Genomic DNA, 19,363 nt, shown 5'->3' with positions numbered 1-19,363 from the left:
TACAGAAGCTTTATATTTATATATAAAATGGACAAATTATATAAAAAGTAGGAATAACTTAAAAAAGCTATAATTACGTTGATTTACAAGAAAAAGCACATAAAAAATTACGTGCACACATCGTATCATGCCTGTTGGAAGCTAAATTGTTTCTAGTGGCAATGATACTTGGCTACCTAAATAGCCATCATGATTGACCCTTAGTGGAGGAAATTTTGCACAATGAACAGTCTAGATTACCAGAAAGCAACGCAATTTATGTTAGGCAATGTTGAATGAATGATGGACTAATTATTGATTGATTGATTGATTGATTGAATGATTGATTGATACGTGATTACAGGCACTTTCAACTTCTACTCTCAAAATATTGGGAAAGTATAAAAGTATATTTTAGACAGGGTTCTTGGTACAGAATAGTCATGTTATTCAAAAAAAAAAATGAAAGTTGAAAAACATCCATATAATACGCCTTCAAACACAACTACCAGCACTTAAGATGAAAAGTTTTTGACTGAAGATAAAAAAAGTCAAGCTAGGAAACTACAATAAAAAATATAGATTTATATTACAAAACAAAGCCGACAAAATAAACGAACACAAAAAGTCTCCGGTGGCAAGTGCTTGTTCCAGATTTTTTTGCTTTTAAGTTAGCATGAGATTTTAATATACTGATACGTTATTCAACAATAAAGTTTAGAACTCATGCCAAAAGCAGCAAATAAGGTAACTAAAAATTGTAAAATTCTTCAGGTAATGTAAATATTTGGATTATGCATGTGTGAATGTCTGTATAAAAACATGATCAGGTGAATCGCCCCTAGCAACTTTTTTTCTTACTGTACAACATAGGAATTATTACCATAAACTTGTCCAAACTACACATCTATCTATGTGAACTATTCCAATCTCGGGATCAGATGTCTTTTGAGCAGCTGTTTCTTCGTTTTTACGGTTGTAGTTCAATCTGCGACGCAAAAACTCGTCAGTGGCTACCACTGTCTTGCTTTCATTTTTTTCTCGACATATTGTTGAGTTTTGTCTGATGTTTTTATAATAACAACAAAATTACACTGCATACGATCAAAAATAGATTGCTTCCGAGCACTGGACTGTTATTCCCAGCATCAACTTGTAAATTCTGTTGACCTACGGGCTTGACAAATGTAATAACGCCGTTGGAGTCCAAGTCTGGCTTCTCAGTTAAATCACGACGACATTCCCCATCAACACTGTTTATACACTTATCATCAGTTGTTTTGGTTGTTGTTGCAGTTGTGCTCACTTCTTCACCACTTCCGCTTCCTTCTCCAGGTCCGGGTGTGGTCATACCACTACCACTACCACTACCACATTCGCTACCACTACCCACACAGTTGTCGCACTCATCCCCTTGACATGGATTACAGTCATCATTGTTGAGGCATATTGGTTCCACGCCGGTTACATCTTTGATCCGGGTTATAATGTCTTGTAATTTAGCTGCTTGGTTGACAATGACAATATTAGCTTCATTCGTGCTCAACTTCATTTCAGGATTATTAGAAAACAAATCATGCACAGAGTTTCCGACCACGGTAATATTATATCTAAACCACAATAAAAGATCGTTCAGGACAACAGGGAAAGAAGAAACGTTCCCGATGAAATGTGGTGGTGTCAGGCGACCTAGCAAAAGTTCTGCTACTAGATAAGAGTTGATAAATCATTTTTCCCTTGTACACATCTATATTTACATACGTACATTATTTTTTGATGTTTGTTGGATTAAAGTACAAAAATAGGGAATTTTATGTACGCCCTATAGTACACAAAGATAGAATTTTATGTACGGCCTATAGTATTGACTCTTAAAAACCGTTTAAGTTGATGTGCGGGACGCATAATGTTAAAAAAAACGAAATAAACAGAATCAATTTTTGCATAAACTGCCTAATTACTGCGAAAATGGGTTTTGTAAATAAAGAAACAGTAAAAAAAAAAAACATGCAACGTAATGACACAGCGGCAAAATGTGTGAAATGTGGCAATACTAGCGTACATTGAAAACTATTATGGTGTATTTAAACCATAAGGATTTGGAAGAAGGAACAATTTACGTGGACGTACTCGAAATAACTTTGGAATGTGTATGTTTAATAATTTTTTACATGCGTTTTTATGTACAGAAATTTGTCAACCTCTTACTATTGTCACGTCGATGAGAATTGTTTCAGCTTACTATTGCTACACAATAGTTTTCTCCCCCCTTAACGTAAAATAGGTTGGTCCCAAGATCATAAAATTATTAAAATTATTAATATAAATAAAAAAATACCCAGTAGTGTTTTCTCCATTCCAGCAATTTTGGTTGGTTTCTGTGGAGATACCCATGTCACACAGTTTCTTTGGCAAGAGAACCCAGTAATCTTTTAAATCGTTCAATGCAGTCTTGGTTGATCTCAGAAGTCTAAAGTACAAAAGCATGTCTTGTGAATATTTTAAGTTTTAACACAAGATGGGAGTCCTATATAACTTTTGTTCAGGCTTGATATAACCTATGGTGTACTATGGCCAAACTCACAAAAACTATAGTCGCGTCAGTAGTCTGAGGGTACAAGAAAGTTAAAACAATTTAACCTAGTTTCGATAACCAATAAATTACAAATTTGAATGATTTGAAACCTCTTCAACTATCATTACCCTAAGTGCTCATACCTGCAAGCGTAGTAGATATTAGTTTTTTCCCATTCGAAAAGACACTTGCGAGATAAAGTTTGCGTGGATTTTAAGTCTGAATGACTTTTTAAATTGTCACTAAGCGGCAACAGCAACGGTTAAAATTATAAGATTATAAAAAAAAAGTCAGCATTCTTAATTTACTTCATTGTCAGTTATCATTAGCACTAACATTATCTCCAACGTGATTGAGATCTAATATCTTGTATCTTACACATGAAAATCAGATCGCACTTAAATTTTCAGGAGTTTGGGTAGTTAGTCAAATTTCTATTGGTGATTGTATTGTTAATGATTTTCTACGACGACAGCTATTAAAACATCTCTATAAAAATATTCGGGTTTTATAAAACTGAATTTTTAAAAGAAACAACCTACACTAACTTAACTTATTATGTAATACGGTTCATTAACTTTTATTGTTTGTTCCTTTGTTTTTTTACTTACTCGAATGTTTATCAAAATAATGTGTCAATTATTCCCGCCTCCGAAAGATTTATTTCGTGTATCGTTTTATTTTGGAATAAGATTTGTAGCTAATAATAAACCATTTATCGCTCTGCAGCCTCGTACAATAAATATGTTTTTCTTGTTCTGATATGTTTGTATCATAACCAGACAGAAGTAAGGTGCAACATCTACCACCTATTAATTCGCAGCAAAAAAATTTCGCCAATTTCTCGAATTTACATCTCATGTTAATGCAAACTTAAATTCCCACATAAAAAGGTTTTTTATTTGCTTTTCGAAAATAAGCTAAAGTTTTACCATCTCATTAAACCCCGAAGAAGCCAGTCCCCAACGTGTTGTACTTTTAAAAATGTTTAAATACGATTTTTTTCTCTTTCAACTTCATATCCATTTTTATAATATCCATTTATATTTTATATCGCTAAAAAAAATGTATAACACTTTCCCCTCAACAATAAAATACATATTTCCTTTTTTTAATTTACTTGTGGCGGCTAATTAAAACAATTGGTGGCGTCCAGCTAGCCTTGGCATGCTCTTTTATGCAGAGCATAGCAACGAAGTCAAGTGATAGAAGAAATTGTCTCCTAATTAAAAATGACAAATGGAATGTCAAGCTATGATACAATTAAGACCACAACAGCATCACTTTCCGAAATAACAGGGATCTTCTCATCATTAGGAATTATAAAAAGGACTTTAAAATAATAACATCGGAAATGTCTCTTGCAATATGTCATACACTAGAATAGATGGCTATTATTAAAATCCATACAGATGTATTGGAAACACAACATACATTAAGGGACTAAAATTATTTTTGTAAACTACACTGTTCTCTTTAAAATCAGGTTCCATTAACTACAAGCGAACATTTTGTTTGAATTTATTTGACTTCTGTGGTTTGTTGTTTTTATTTTCTTTCTACCGGATTGATTGTGAATGTCTATTGTTTTTGACGCAAAATCGAAACATTACGTCACAACGAAATGTGGTCTATGGCCACAGATTTGAAAAAACTGGAAAATGATTTCATTTTTGCAGTGACTAATTTAAACTATTGAGAACTCAAAACTTCAAAAAAGTTTAAACGGTATGCATAGACTACGACGGGCCACAAACAATGTACATTAGAAAACTTGTGAAATAAAAAAAAACAGATTGAAACATGTTGTTGTGTTGCCACCAGCACAGTAATAAAAAACCACACGTTTCCATGGCAAAAACAAGTTTTTATCTGCGGAGGAGATCAGAATCATTATTTACCAACCCCTGAGTTGCCTCAAAAATCATTTGCTTAAATTGTTTGTTGTTTCTCCCTGTATCTATCAAATGGTAAATCAGATGTTTGCACATTTAAATAGAATTTTAAGCTTAACATGAACATGTAAAATCGCACAGTAGCCTCTAAGAGAAACTAAGATCTAAATATAAACAATGACGCAATAACTAAAACATAGTTATCAAAACAATTTCGACTGACATCGCAGGAGGTATACAGACCACAAAAGTTTAAACATTTTGTAGCGACAACTATCTTTTTGTTTCAAACCTCTTACACACTCTAAAGTGAGGTTGTTTTCTTGACATATCCTGTTCATTATAATTCTATAAAAGATTTCATATTTAATATGAAATAGAAGAAACAAACGAAAATGTTTTGGCTTCCTTAACACTTTCACAAAGGCAGGGTCAATTATTTTTTTTGTGATCAATTTAACTTTAACATCTACAAAATTGTAATCATTATTGAAACTACAGCTTTTTTCTGATGATGAATGGGTCCTAAGATGTTCATTTCACAAAAAAGTAAACTGCCATTCACTGTCAGTTAATTTTGACACTGTTAGATTATTAAAACAGATTTTGTGATAACCTATAATTAAGGTTTGATTCAAATAAAATTGAGACCAACAAGAATGCATTATCTGTTTTTCTAAAAATTTAGAAAGAACAGAAATTGGTGTGACATCGGCCTTTCTAATTCAATTTCTTTCACTTGCTATGCTGTGGCTGTGTGCTATGAATCAATCCGAAATTTAAACAAATGTTTACAGACAGACAGACATATAAAATTCATTTTGTTTTTTGCTTTATTCAGATTAAGAAAATATTTTTGTTTTTTGTTTGACTGAACAACATAATAAATAATATATTAACTTTCATGGATGACATCAATTAAAATAATGTGTGTCATCACAGCTTCAATTCTATAAAACCAGGGTGTGTCTAATGGCTCATGCCTGTAAATTTATTAAAAAGAAACCTTACCGCTAAACAATATAAAAATTATATTTATTTCTGTAATGGTGAACACATGTGTTTATAATGTGTGGTGGGATGGATAAACATGCTTGTATGTGAAAAGGCCAATATCAGTGTAATTTTTGAATCAATATTGGCTCGTCTAATTAGTAATTTTGAAGAAAAATCATGTGAAATTTTAATTCTATTAGATTTGAGCTCCTCCTTTGAAAATATTATCACATGATAACCTATAACTTAACAACATTTCATTGTTAGTATATTTTTGTTTTCATTAACATGATGGGCTATCATAAAGTGTATCAAGATATTTCTTATATTTTGGTAATGTACTTAACATTTAAAATATTTTTTGATATGATCAAGCCTTACGCCAAATTTTAAAATGACAAAAGAGTTTCAAAAAGATTATACATACGTTTCAAATTCCCCGCGTTGTTCTTTTTTATTCTTGTCTTCCTCGGATATATAGGATAAAATTGAAGGTACATTTTTTGACTTAGTTGTTTTGGATGTATCCCCAAACATTTTGTTCAGTAGTTTATCATCAGTTTTTAATCCATCTATAGTATCACGGCTTTCAGCTGATCTGCGGTCACGATTGAAACCAATACTGTTATAGGATGCAAGCTTTCCACACCGCTCTTCCACCTACGGACAAACAAGACTCCATTGACAACAGTATATACATATATTTTTATGTTTATAAATGACAGACAATCCTATTTGTATATCATCTTCTTGTTCATGTTTTTGCGACAAATAAAATAAAATAGGCATATACCTTTGTTGTAATATTGGGTTGATTTTCCTGAAATAACATGATTGCTTCAGATATTTTTAAGCCAAGTGGCTCGATAGCAGCCTCAAAACTGAAAGGTCCCTCCAATTTGTCTGCTAAGGTAACCATGTTTCTTATAAAATCATTCCATTTTCCTTGAATCATCATGATATATGCAAAACAACCTTTTAAAACATTTACACAGTAGCTTGAACACGGTTTTGTGCTTTCTGAGACACCACTACATATAGAACACTGTGTCATTTTCATAAAAGCAATCGAACAACCATCGTGCACTGGAAGGTTGAAAAGCGTCTCGATGACCTCTTTACCAACTTTAAGGCCTTGTGTGAACACCCGTGAAGCTAAGAATGATCTCGAAACTTGAACTTGAATTTTCCGTTGCATATCACCAAATGGTTTAACATAGTTTGTACTCTCCAGAATACAATTTTCATATTTTTTTGTGAATGACAACCATGGTTTTGACACTACATACATCTTTTGGTTGAGAGTGGAAAAGAATGTGTCCACACTGGATTGTAAGTCAAGCTCACTACCATTTAAGTACATGTGAAATTTGGTATACAACAACTGAAAAACTGCTGTGTTGTTTACGTAATGCACACCATAAGTCTTTATAAACATAGAGTCCTGGTTCTTCCGAGAGCTAGTAATCATTTTTCTGAACAATGCTAAAGTAAAAAATAAAAATAAAAACAATCTCATTTTGGGGGGGGGATTGGTTGCTTTATTTCTACAAAAAGGAATGAAAAGAAAAAATGAACGAAAAAAAAAATGACAAAATTACATGAGAAATAACTGCTATATTTTGTTACAAAATTATTAAGAGAAATTTCCTATACCACTAATCCGGAAGTGTATCCAAACAAAAAACTGTTTTTTCATTTCCAGAAACTCTAAAATTCACTATAAGGTGCATTGACTTTTAACATAAATGTTTGGTTAATAAGCACATGCTATCAAAAGCACCCCTCTCAAATATATGAATTACCATGTCTTTAAGTATTGTAGCAGCAAGATCTACTTGAACAACGCTAAGTTGTCATATCAAAACTGTTTTTAATTTTCGCAAACTCTAAAATTCAATATAAAGTGATTCAACTTTTAAAATAAATGTTTAGTTAATAAGCATATGCTATCAAAAGCACCTTTAAACACATTTTTTTGAAAGAGTACTTGTTAAAATTTTTAGCATTGAAATGTCATATCTAAAAATGACTTTTTTATTGGGTGCCTCTTTTTTTGAACACTTTATGGATTATGAAACTATTAAATTGATTGAAAAAGAATTGTGATGATTAACCATATTGATGCAAAAAAATGCATACAATTGTATCAAAAGTTGTATTTGGGCCCAAATATTTCCATAGGTTTATATTATTAAAGATTGGGTGTATTAGTTTAGGTCAATGCTCTTAATACTGATCTAATTAAATTTCAAACAAAAACAAAGGAAAACTTGTTTATCCAATAAAGTTTTATACAAACACACATTTTAACTAAGCACAAAGAAAGAATTTTACTGTCTCCTAGTTTTTGTAGCGGCAAAGATGTATTTAAACAACGTTAAATTGTCATATCATTTAGCAGATTAAAAAGCTAAATAAAAATTCCTTTTCACAATTGAATGACCCCTTATCTACCCAGGGGGTTGGATTAGAACAAATTAACTTTCTTAAAACTTTTAATTGCTTTTTTAAACCTTTCAAATTAGGAAGACTCCTAAATGATATTTACATATATAGGGAAAATAAATAAGCACAGGAGGAAAGACAGTGCAGAAACAGTTTTCTCTAATGTCATTATAAGCTCATCACAGGGAAGGGTAGGAAATCCTGAAATCTATTTTAAATGCAATCCAATGATAAAAACATTTTATCACAAGAACACAGCGTCATGGCAAAAGGAAATAAATAATGATAAAAATCATAGAAAGAAATTTAAAGGCGCATATACATACCAATAAGCTTATCTTTAGTGTGACCAAATGTTTCCAAAAGACCTTTTTGTAAAGGACTTGTGATAAATTTTCTTTTCTGCTCACTGCTTTTCACAAGGTTTTTTTCAGCGTGAGCTTTACAACATGTTCTGCTTTTTCCACACACTTTTAGATTGCCCTCTAGAATAAGATGTAAAAACTGTTATAAAGAGTACATAGAGAAAAAAGATCCACAAATTTGTATACATAAATTAAATTTAAAATAGTTTTGCTGCAACCTTATTTTGGATCGTCTTTAGAGTGATTTTATTTTTTCGTGTTAACAAGCAAACAAGGATGCATGAAATAACGATACCTTGAATATGTACAATGAGCAAATAACTGAGGAAAAGCTGGTGACTAGTTTACTAAATTGTCATACTCCAACATTGTGATATTGTACATAATCATACTGTAATATTTATATACTTCTTATAAGAAATAAATAGCTTATCAGTAAAATACTAAAACTTTCTTTGCAATTATGTAATTTCAGTATCTAAAGAAATTTTGTAAAAAAAGGTTCGATAAAATGCAGTACTGAAAACGTTCTCAAAAAAACAATTTCTTATAAAAACGTGTATATATATATACATAAATTGCAAATCTTTAAAGTTACAAACATGCTTATGCATTCCGACAGGGAAAAAAGGAAGGACCACATAAGACAAAATGGCTATTAGTTTAATAGCACAGAAAAGGAATTGAAATATTGTTTTTTGTTACTTTTAACTTCTTTTTTAGAGCAAGCTTTAATTATTTTAAAGTAAACTGTTGCTTATGTGTTTTGCCTATACGTGCACATGTCCACTGTTCTAAACGCAAATCACAACATCAGGTCACATTTTATCTATAGTATGAACTGTTTGTTGATGTTTTGCACACTCTTTATGTCTATTAACAATTAAGGCAAGTATAATATAATTATATATCCAATACATATAGCTAACTACATATGACATTTTGTTTGTCACTTTTGTCAAAAAACATAACAATTGATAAATTATTTTCCAAATAATGTGTAAACTTGGTTTAAAGTGTGCAGCACAATACAGCAACTTTTAAAACAAAACTGGAAATTTGGTTGAGCATGAAGGCTCACTTGATGAATAATTTAATAAATGTGCCATACCATTATGGCTACCTATATAACAGATCAGGTATATATAGCCAGATACTTCTTAAATACCCTTATTTGACTTCCATAAACATATATCTCTTTTATAACATATTTCCCAGGTAGAATAGTTTTCACTTGTAAACAAATACAATGTGATGAAAACAATTAAATGAACAACCTATTTACCTGTTTGCTGTATAGTAAAAATATCTTCTTCTAGGAAGCCAGCGCTTCTGTATGTTCTGCGAGCAGTATCACATGTTAAAAACGTTGAAGTATCAGTGTTATTGGTCTTGTCACGAAGAACGTTACTGTATGTATACGACGCAGCCAACACGAAAGACAGTATAAATGTGGCGAACTTCATTTTTACCACGTTATTCTTTTTATTAAATATATTTACTAGAAAATGTAACTGTTTTATAAAAAATAAATACTCTGTCTCCACTTGTTATGAAATAATATAACAAATTTACGATTTATTTAAAAATCAAACTATGGTGCGTGTACTTTTTCTTCTCTTGTGTTGTCTATTCATCCAACAGAGGACCATAAAAAACTTATTTAATTCTATACTTGTGAAACGGGGGTAATCACGTGTTGATCTTATTAATTATTTATAACAACATATAAAATTTGCTTTACTTCGAAAGTAAACCAATGTTTGAGTAAGTAAAAAGAATTTTAAATAATAAAAAGGCGCAAAATAATTATTTTCATCTTCATTGACAGAAAAACAAACAAAGTTTAAATATCAAAATTACCCCCTGTCAACATACGAAACTACAACAATAGAGCGCTTTATAATAATCGTTGTGAAGACCCCGGGAAATAGTCGATTAAAGATGGCGCGCTGTGGGGATCGAAATGACGTGTTTAGTGAAAAATTCAGCACGAAAAAACGTCATTTTCATGTGTTCCCACACCTAAAAGTAAATTGTAGTTATTCTAACAAAAAATTTACTGACATTCTCACCTTGTATAATCACCAAACATATATAAAGTTGGTCAGAAACGACTGACAAAATCGTGTTTTTAAAACACAGGTTATCAATTATCCCTCGATTAATTACAGGTCATTTCTATAAAAAGCCTTTTTAAAAATGTGTAAATTTTCTAACCTTTCCTTTTTTGTTTATACATATTTTGTGAGAAGTGTTACTTAAAGAATGCAAACAATTTATAGGGAGTCATTATAACTCACCCTCAATTCTCAAAAGATTTTAGTCGTTATTTCTTTGATTTTCAACTCTGAATGACTCACACAACTTTTTACAAACACAAGACCTCCCTTCAAATCCTAATGGGACACATAAGTGTATTAATAATGACAATTTGTGCCTTGTCAACCGTTAAAAATTTTCCTCTTGTGTATGACACAAGTTTTATACGATGCAACTATATTATCATTACGTTTTATGTACTTAAAAATGTGTATGCCTGCAAAAATTGACAATTATTTCAAACTACGCATGCCTTTTTAATATAAAGGCAAGAAGCATAGAAGAAGCACCCAACAGGGTAAGAATATATAAGTAAAGACGGTTGCTATGGAGAGAGAGACTATTATAAAACTTTAAAGGAAAACAGTTTCCTGTAGTGTTAGGGGTTTTTTAATTCCTCTATAGCGTAACTAATCGAACAAAAAAGCGGCTACCTTTTATGTTCTTACTTCTTGTAACAAGATCATGAAAATCCATTAGCTATTTCATAATTTTCAACAGGATTTACCCTTTCTGGTCACTTAAAATCTAGTAAGCCTCGTTCTTAGGTTGGAGTTTGTTTTTTGTCAGTGGGGAAAAACAGACGACTAAATAGTTTTAAGAAGTTCGAAACAAGAGTGGTTGGATTACTAAAACAACGCGCGGATTTGTATGACTCTGTTCCGGTGAACGGATGCTTTACGTCAATTACACTTTCACATGTTTGCATAAAAACACAATAACGAGCAAAACAATATTCATAAAAAAAGATAAAATAAATCTATGTTGTAGTCAAAACAACATTAATACTATTAATTAATACGTATTGTTGTTTTTTAGTCAAGTTTAAACTATAAAGTGTTCTTTCAATTAGTATTTCTCTATCAAAACCATTACGCTTAGCATCTTAATGATAAGAAGAAAACTGGTAACCCAGGCCCATAGTAAAGAAAATCGTTTTAGGGGATGTGTGGATGGCTGATATAGTCTTTCCGAGGAATACCATGGTTAGCCCGGAGAAGTAGTTGCGAAATACACTATTTAAATCACTTAAATAGGATGATGCGAGTTTTAGAAGTTCCTTACTTGTTTGGCGAAGATAGTCGTTCGTTACACACTTAAAACAACCTAGCTAAACAGCATATCTTGCCAAATACTCTTAAAACGATATTAAATGAAAACATAGCAAGTAGGTATCGGAATTATCTTGTGATTACGCATAATCTTCTCTGTTCTTAACTCATCTTAAACGCTAATGTTGGTATCACTCTATTTCCTCTGTAAAAAAAGTCTGCCATTCCATTTTTTTTTTTTAACAATGAATATATCTTTTGTAGAAGACAATATTACCATTTGAGAAAACGTGAAAATCATGTTTTCTTAACAATGAAGTTAGAAAAATACCAGAAATAGTTGAATTATCCCATAATCACGTGATTGTATATTTAGATATCGATTTCCATTCTTTCCAATGTTGCATTCCCTTTCATATTAAGATGTCATGTTTTATCATGTTTTATAGCGGAAGTTAACATAAGTACAATTGCGCCTTTTAAATTGAGCACGAACGATAGATAGGGCTTAACAATTTCCGTCAGTTTGATAGCATGATAAGTGTACACTTATGTGTCGAAGAAAACAACATCACATTTTCGTCACATCATTACAAAGAAAAATGACCTGGGTAGGAAGAGGTTGAAATATTTTTCCCTATTTTTTATTAGAAGTACTTTATACCATGCCTGGACTTGCTTGAAAACTTTGTGTAATAATAGCTGAACATATTTCGAAGAAAAAAAAAGTCTTGCCATTTTGTTTTCTTAATTATAATTTTTGTCGGTTTTCTCTCACTAAAGTTCTTGTTTTTTTCAACTTCATCCCTAGGGCGTCTGTATCTTTTCTGACATCGGAGCGGCGATCTCGCCGTCCTAACATAAAGAAGAGACAACAAGCACTGGGAACGAGGTTGGAGTATTTCAAAATTCATTGATACATTTTCTATTTTTTTTGCCTCGGATTTTGCTAAAATATAATTGAAAAAGTAAAGCGTAGAATGGTTTCATGCTTTACAATTTTATTTTTTACGGCTTCTTTTTATGTCTATTACTTCTTCTTAATGGTCATATCATGTGTTTCTTGGGATATTTTAGACTGCAAAATGGTCGGATTAATCCAAACGAATTCAATAAAAAATTCATTGTTATCAACAGGAAACTGACAGTTTTACCACATATGGTTCTCGTCAAATTATTTTTTAAAAAAAGTTTAATATTACATTTGTGTTTTAGAAATACCCTTTCAGAATCATTTGTCGTATTTTACTGATTGGATATCGCTAGTGAATGCACGCACTTTTTGTGCCATCACGTTTCTACAAAGAATATTTTTTTAGTTTCTACTCTGCGAAAAGAACACGACGCAAGCTTTCCCTGGCTTCATGAAAAAAACGCTCTACGTAAAACGTACAGATCTTAGAGACATTTCACTTTACACTCAAGTTGCTATTTGCAAAATACGCCAACAATTAAGTAGTAAAAGGATTTAAGATAAATGTATTGAACAGAATTGATTTAGTATGGATTTATGCATTAAAATAAAAAATTTATGATGTTGTATGAAATACTGGATTAGTTCGTGGTATAGACAGAAACCGCAAATTTTCGAAAAAGAAGAATGAAATTTTTTCAGGTCAAATTTTCATCCGACATTTTTCATCGAAAGAAGTGTACTAGAAACTTTTGGAATCACAAACGAAGGTGACAACGTGCGTAATGACAAAGAAACTCTGAAAGGAGTTGCACTTAAAATTCATAAAAAAATGAAGAACCGGTAATCCGAAAAAAAGAAAAGGGAAAAAAGAGAACCCAAAAGAGAAAAAAGCAAAGAAGGAAGAGAAGAGATTGAAATGATTCCTCGGTTGCCGTGTATGGTAGCGTGAGGGCGAGTCTTTTACCCCTAAAATTGGAATATGATCTCCATTGATTTCTTGTGGTTGTATTAGATGTGAAATTTGACTTAAAATATTTAATTTAAAGTCTGATACATCTATGCGAAACATCTCTTTGAAACCAGCACGACCTTCAATTTCGAGCTCTTTTATGATGTTGGTAAAATCACCTTTCTTCTTTCTGCATTTGATCCAGCCTCTTGTTTGACCACGAGTCAGTTCATCATCTGAGTCAACCAATTCGTTTAAAACGATCAAAAGAGCGAGAGATGTTTTCTCGTCCATTTTAAAATTTCAATTGAATAAACTTTTAAATGGTGAATGGGATGTTTGGATAAAGCTCCCATAAACAACGATGTCATACAAAATTCAATTCAACATAAAAAAAATGTTGAATTGGTTTTTGGATCGTTTTTTATTCTATATAGCTAGTACGGTCTAGTCCTTTTCTTTTAAACGTTTTGATCAAAGCAAATAAAAAATATGACACATTACATTCGCATCACATTTAAATTAGTAGAAACGCCCATTTAATAATATTGCCGCCATTATTACCGATAAGGAATATGTATCAACGCTAATGCATTAGAAAAACACGTGACATTTGAGGTGTAATACGCGTAGATTATATTTTTTTGAATATCAATTATGAAATGTTTTAGTCGTATAAGTGCGGCATGTTTGAAAGATCTTGTGGTTTTTAATTTGCACATTGAAATTGGTAGTTGTCGCAGAGTCCTGATGTAAAAGAGATTAACGAAAAAAAGGCGTCAAAACAAAGTCGACTGGCAAAAGAACTGCTTTTAATGTCATTTCCCAATCTTTTCTCAGGGTTTCAGCATTGTTTCCAGAGATTTTTGCCTTTTTGATACGAGAGGCGACTGGCGTGAGATAAAAGAAAATCCCTGAGGAAGAGGTTGGCATTCACTATGTGAAAATGAAACCAAATAAATACATTTCAATTACATTGCGCTCTATGACAGAAGGTGCATCATGCGAGAACGTAAAAAAACAACATAAAAAATACATAACTGGTAAATTTTAGTGTCAACCCGGTATATGGTGGACTGTACTAACACACCCTCGCCCCAAGAATATCTTGGGCCCTCGGCTGTTTTTTACGGTGGGGGCAATTCAATTATTCAAAGAAAGAAATATGCTCTAGGGACAACGTTGGTACTGTCAACCACTTTGACTAAAAATACAGTTGTTCTCCAGGAGCTAATATTGGAGTGCATTTGCTTTTTTCAGCAGAAACAATGATGGTTAAATAATTATTTGTTTATCGTTTGTCCAAAGTGATGATTCCCCTTCAGCAGTGACTGGTGAGTGCAAGTGTTTGCACAAAAGGAAAGAAAATAACGAGTAGAAATATCTATAAAGTTTAACGTTTATGTGTCGAACTGTTCTTTAACACAGAAAAAAAGACTGTAATTTTTATGCAGTTGCTTTTGTAATGTTTTAGAACACCAATTTTTGTGCACCACAAAGACGATGTAATCACGACAAAATATATGTTCACAAATAACATCAAAACCAATTTTTTTATTGTCATACAATTTTCTCACCTGTTGTTTTCTACTTCCATCTGGAACATATGGCACTAATTATCAACCTACAACAGTTGAACCCAGACCCCTTTATCAATTTGTCAACAATTATTGTCGCATCTGCTGTCTATTGCTTTAAATGCAAAATCTTATGTGGAGAAAATGTGCGAGAATTTCTCGGGTATTAGTCAAATTCGCGAAGGTTAATGTTCCCGACATTTTCCAATAAAATCGATTCGCCAAAGTTTATGTTCGCCAAATTCTACTAATTTATGATGAGAAAAAAAGAGTTATACGATGAGAACCAGTAATGAGTGACAAAAACTGAGCGACAATAAGAGACAACAGCTAAGCAAAATATGTAACTACAACTGAACAACAATGAGTGACAACGATACCACATAGGTGACAACGGAACCACAATGAGTGACAACGGAACCACAATGAATGACAACTGAACGAAAATGAGTGACAACTGATCAACGATATGAGTGACAACACCAAAACGACGATAACTGATAACAACGATCCAATATGACGAGTTCAATTATCCCTTCTTTGCGAGGAACCTGGGCGACAGGTTCATTCCCAAATAGATGCTTGCACTCTTCAGCTAGCATTTTTTGTTCCAACTATGTTAACATCAATACATAGACAAAAAAGTTTACAGTTGCAGAATATCACAAAACCACTACTATTCCTCCCTGTCAAAAAAATCTAGAAAGTCCTTCAGATACAGTTGAGCATGAAGCTGTAGTGTGTAATGTTATAGCCGCCATTATGTATGAACACCAAACAAGTGTTCTTTTTAGAGGTTGCCAAATTTAAGTGCATCTGTGAAGGAATTTTGCGTTTTTGTTCATTTCGCCAAATTTTCAGGGTACTTAATTCTTTAACAAATTTCCTTTTAAAATCACTTCCCTCGAAGTATTTTATAACGCTTTTCACTTACTGCCACTCGTTGCCACTCCTGCTGTGACTTGTTCTCATTATGTCTAGTCTGTGTCATTATAAAAAGTATGTCTCATCCGAGTTTAGCTTAAGAAATGATTACATAATTCCAGTTATTTAAGACAAATTCCAAACTTCTTTGTTAAAAATCTCGCCCTACTCATGTCATTCAGGCCAGTTGAGGTAAATATTTTGGTTAGTGACTTGCCTTTATCACGCTTTAGTGGGTATAGTTTTTTAATGTAACTGTTAATAAACTGGCTAATCGAGGTGAAATATGTGCTTGTGCTTAATTAGGAAGCTTAACCAATTACCTACCAGCATCTGGCTATGTGGTATTGTCTATCATTTTGGAGAAGCTATATTTCAAAATATAGATCAGTTTAGATCAGTTTTTCTAAAAGTAGAATGAATTCCCTACAAGATCAAGTGGTTTAGGGCCGTCCTATCTAAATGCGATAACTTTCCGGTAAAGAAAGTGTTAGAATCGCGATACGAAATATATGCATTAAAAATTCCAAATTTTTAACGCCTCCCCTATACATAATTGTTTACAACACTTCAATTCATGATACGTTGCGGTAACAAACAACAGATATAAAATTTAATCCACCCTCGTTCCCAGGGATTTTTGTTGTCTTCCCACATACCATAAAGGCAAAATCCCTGTAAACGAAGGTGAAATTCAATTCAATCGATTTGATTTTATAACCTGTTAGTGCTAACAAAAAAGTGTTATGACTATGAGTATCTAAAAGCAATACTTTTGCGACACACCAGTAAACATTATAAAATCTGAGGCTTTGTCGGCGCATCCTGACAACAAAATCTTAACAAGGCATATGAAAAGAAAAAAAAGGAAAGTTATAGATAATTCCATGGGAACGCCATATCAGTGAGAAATTATGGTGCTAATCAGGATATTTTTACGCCTATAAATATTAAATTTATTTTCTTATTTTTCTTTTATCTTTAGCATTTCAATATGTCTGCTGAGCAAGAGCTGCAAACCTACAAAAATCAATTTAACGTCGAATTAGACGGTATTGAGTTTTTAAAAACGTACTACGATCCGTCGGATAAGCCGACGTACGAGATCAACACACAACATATGAACGACGCCATTGATGTATTAAAACGTCGTGCGGTTCACGGTGGTAGAGTATTAGAAATTGGATGCGGTCCGAATATAATGAATAGCTTGGTAACATGTAGTTTTTTTGATGAAATTTATTTATCGGATTTTAATCTCGGAATGTTGAAACCGGTATGATATAGTTTTATTTTCATTGTTTATAAATAGAGATATAATATAATTATACATAGAGATATCTTTTATTATATCTCTATGGTTTGTATAAGTTTGAGTTATAAACGTTTTGGTGTGTTTCCCGCGGATATCCAAAAGCAGTTTTCCGAACAAAAACATGCTTTTTGTGAAAAAAGTGCTTTTTCGTTTCAACATAATTATTCTGAACTTTTGGGCGAAACTCTTATTGATATATTCCTAGCACAGAAGATCTGACCATGCAAACTGATGTAAAAATCATAATACAAATTACAATACAATATTAAAAAAACGACGTGGACCAAATTCACCCCCCCCCAGCGAGTATTTTAAATATTCTTCTTCTTTGTTGAGTGTAAAAAGGTTTAACAACCTCATTCCTAGTTCCTGTTTAACACTGAAAAGAAAAGAAGCTTGGGGTTGAGGGTCTTGCAATTTCCCAAACGTAATGTTTACCGAGTAGTAAATTGGATTTTTATAACTTTTCTTTTTATTACTACTAGCTAGAAGACTGGGTGAAAGGTAATGTGGTTGGTTTTGACAATTCGTATATGGTCAACTACATAGCGAAGAAGATGAATATTTCGCCGAATGAATTAGAGAAACAAACTCGACTGAAGATAAAAAAGGTACTTCGAAGTGACATCCACCTTGAACAACCCGTTCAAAGTGGACACTTTTTCGATGGAATTATCACGAGGTTTTGTGTTGATTCGTGTTCACCCAATCTTTCATCATACAACAAAGCTATTAAAAATATCACCAATTGCTTAAAAAATGAGGGATATTTTCTACAGATGGGGTTTTTCGATCATGACAGTGAAGGACACACAAAGGTATTCGCGTTTATTTTTGTTAACTATTTTTTGTGGGCCAACTAATGATAGATAAACATAATCAAGGAAACAAAAAAAAAACGCTAAAAGAAATCGCTGTGATCTGCTGGTCTGTGGTGTCATCGTATAGCGTTTCAATGTTATACGTCGCGCATGCCGGGGATTATAAGGTATAAAATATTCCTTTCAGCTTTAAAGTGAACTATTCCTTTTTGCTTAGGCGCTTTGTTTGATTCAGCTGTTGCTGGGCTTGCTTGATTTCAGTAACTCAAATAATTAATTAAAGTTAATTCACTATACCCACTTTTCAAAACCCTCATTCATAAGAATGTCAATACGAAAATGGGGAAAGTTATTCTTAGTTAATATTTGTGCTAAAAATATTAACAATATAATAATAGCCGTCGTCTGTCTGTCTCTACGCAGACCCCCAGCCAAGTTAGAAAATGATGTTACGGAAACACGAATATCAAATGCGATATATTTTTATCCACTTTGTTGCGACAGGTGAATTTGAAGGACGGGCGAACGTGGATTTTTCCACGGGCTAACGACTAGTCTATATTATAATACACGTATACGTCTGTCCGTCCGTGTGTCTGTCACACAAAATGGTAGCTTAGTTGCGCAGGTAGCGGCGACACGCACGCAATGTGGTATAGAAAGGACGGGAAAATCCGTGGATTTTTCCACGGGCTAACGACTAGTAGCAGTAATTTGTTGTATTAGACATGACCAATTTTCATTATTTCTTTTATGCGAAATTGAATCTAGTAAACCATGCAGATTAAAATCTGAGTTGCCATAAAAAACAGCAAAAGGAAAACTTAAGTAAAACAAAATAGATGTTAATATATTTCTATTAAATTCAGGGATACTGGGACATAGGATCTCTACGCGTGGAAGACTTGAGACTAACAAAATCTCAAGTTCGACTGGCTGTAGAGGATGCTGGAATGAAGATTGTCGAATGGAAAGAGCGTATCCATCAACAATCAACAGAATGCGATTTTAAAAACACTTCTTCCTATACTCTTCTTGCCCAAAGAGTGAAGTAGATCTTAGATTATGAATGTATTATTTATTTTTTAATTTTATTTTAATTTAAACAATCAACACTTTCCTTGTATTTATAATTTTGTTTCAGCTAAGGTTAAATTTGCTCAAAATTAATTCTAAAACTTCGCTGACAACTTATGCTGAGAAGGTGCAGGCCTATATTTTTACTGTAG

At 32.5% G+C, this 19,363-nt stretch overlaps 2 protein-coding genes across 3 annotated transcripts; one reads left to right on the top strand and one right to left on the bottom strand.

Moving 5' to 3' along the window:
• Positions 1 to 9,905, bottom strand: LOC130636580 (glypican-6-like). The gene is made up of 6 exons (XM_057446341.1): positions 9,544 to 9,905; positions 8,220 to 8,378; positions 6,239 to 6,930; positions 5,873 to 6,105; positions 2,318 to 2,449; positions 1 to 1,589 (listed from the first exon to the last, which is right to left on the bottom strand). The coding sequence occupies exons 1-6, from the start codon at positions 9,722 to 9,724 to the stop codon at positions 1,052 to 1,054; spliced, it is 1,935 nt and encodes a 644-aa protein (XP_057302324.1). The 5' UTR covers positions 9,725 to 9,905; the 3' UTR covers positions 1 to 1,051.
• A 2,314-nt stretch (positions 9,906 to 12,219) lies between these two features.
• On the top strand, positions 12,220 to 19,260 carry LOC130636582 (nicotinamide N-methyltransferase-like). Of its 2 annotated transcripts, none has more exons than XM_057446343.1 (4): positions 12,220 to 12,243; positions 16,984 to 17,274; positions 17,799 to 17,924; positions 19,004 to 19,260. In XM_057446343.1, exons 1-4 carry the CDS (start codon positions 12,235 to 12,237, stop codon positions 19,187 to 19,189), a joined length of 612 nt encoding a protein of 203 aa, XP_057302326.1. In that variant the 5' UTR covers positions 12,220 to 12,234; the 3' UTR covers positions 19,190 to 19,260. The 2 variants fall into 2 exon arrangements, with proteins under 2 accessions (XP_057302326.1, XP_057302325.1); XM_057446342.1 differs by having other exon boundaries at positions 17,799 to 18,131.
• Positions 19,261 to 19,363: the final 103 nt, after the last annotated feature.

This window comes from Hydractinia symbiolongicarpus, chromosome 3, assembly GCF_029227915.1.
Source record: "Hydractinia symbiolongicarpus strain clone_291-10 chromosome 3, HSymV2.1, whole genome shotgun sequence".
NCBI classification, from domain to species: domain Eukaryota; kingdom Metazoa; phylum Cnidaria; class Hydrozoa; order Anthoathecata; family Hydractiniidae; genus Hydractinia; species Hydractinia symbiolongicarpus.
The sequence above is the reverse complement of the archived record's forward strand: the minus strand, read 5'-3'. Positions and strand labels throughout refer to the sequence as shown.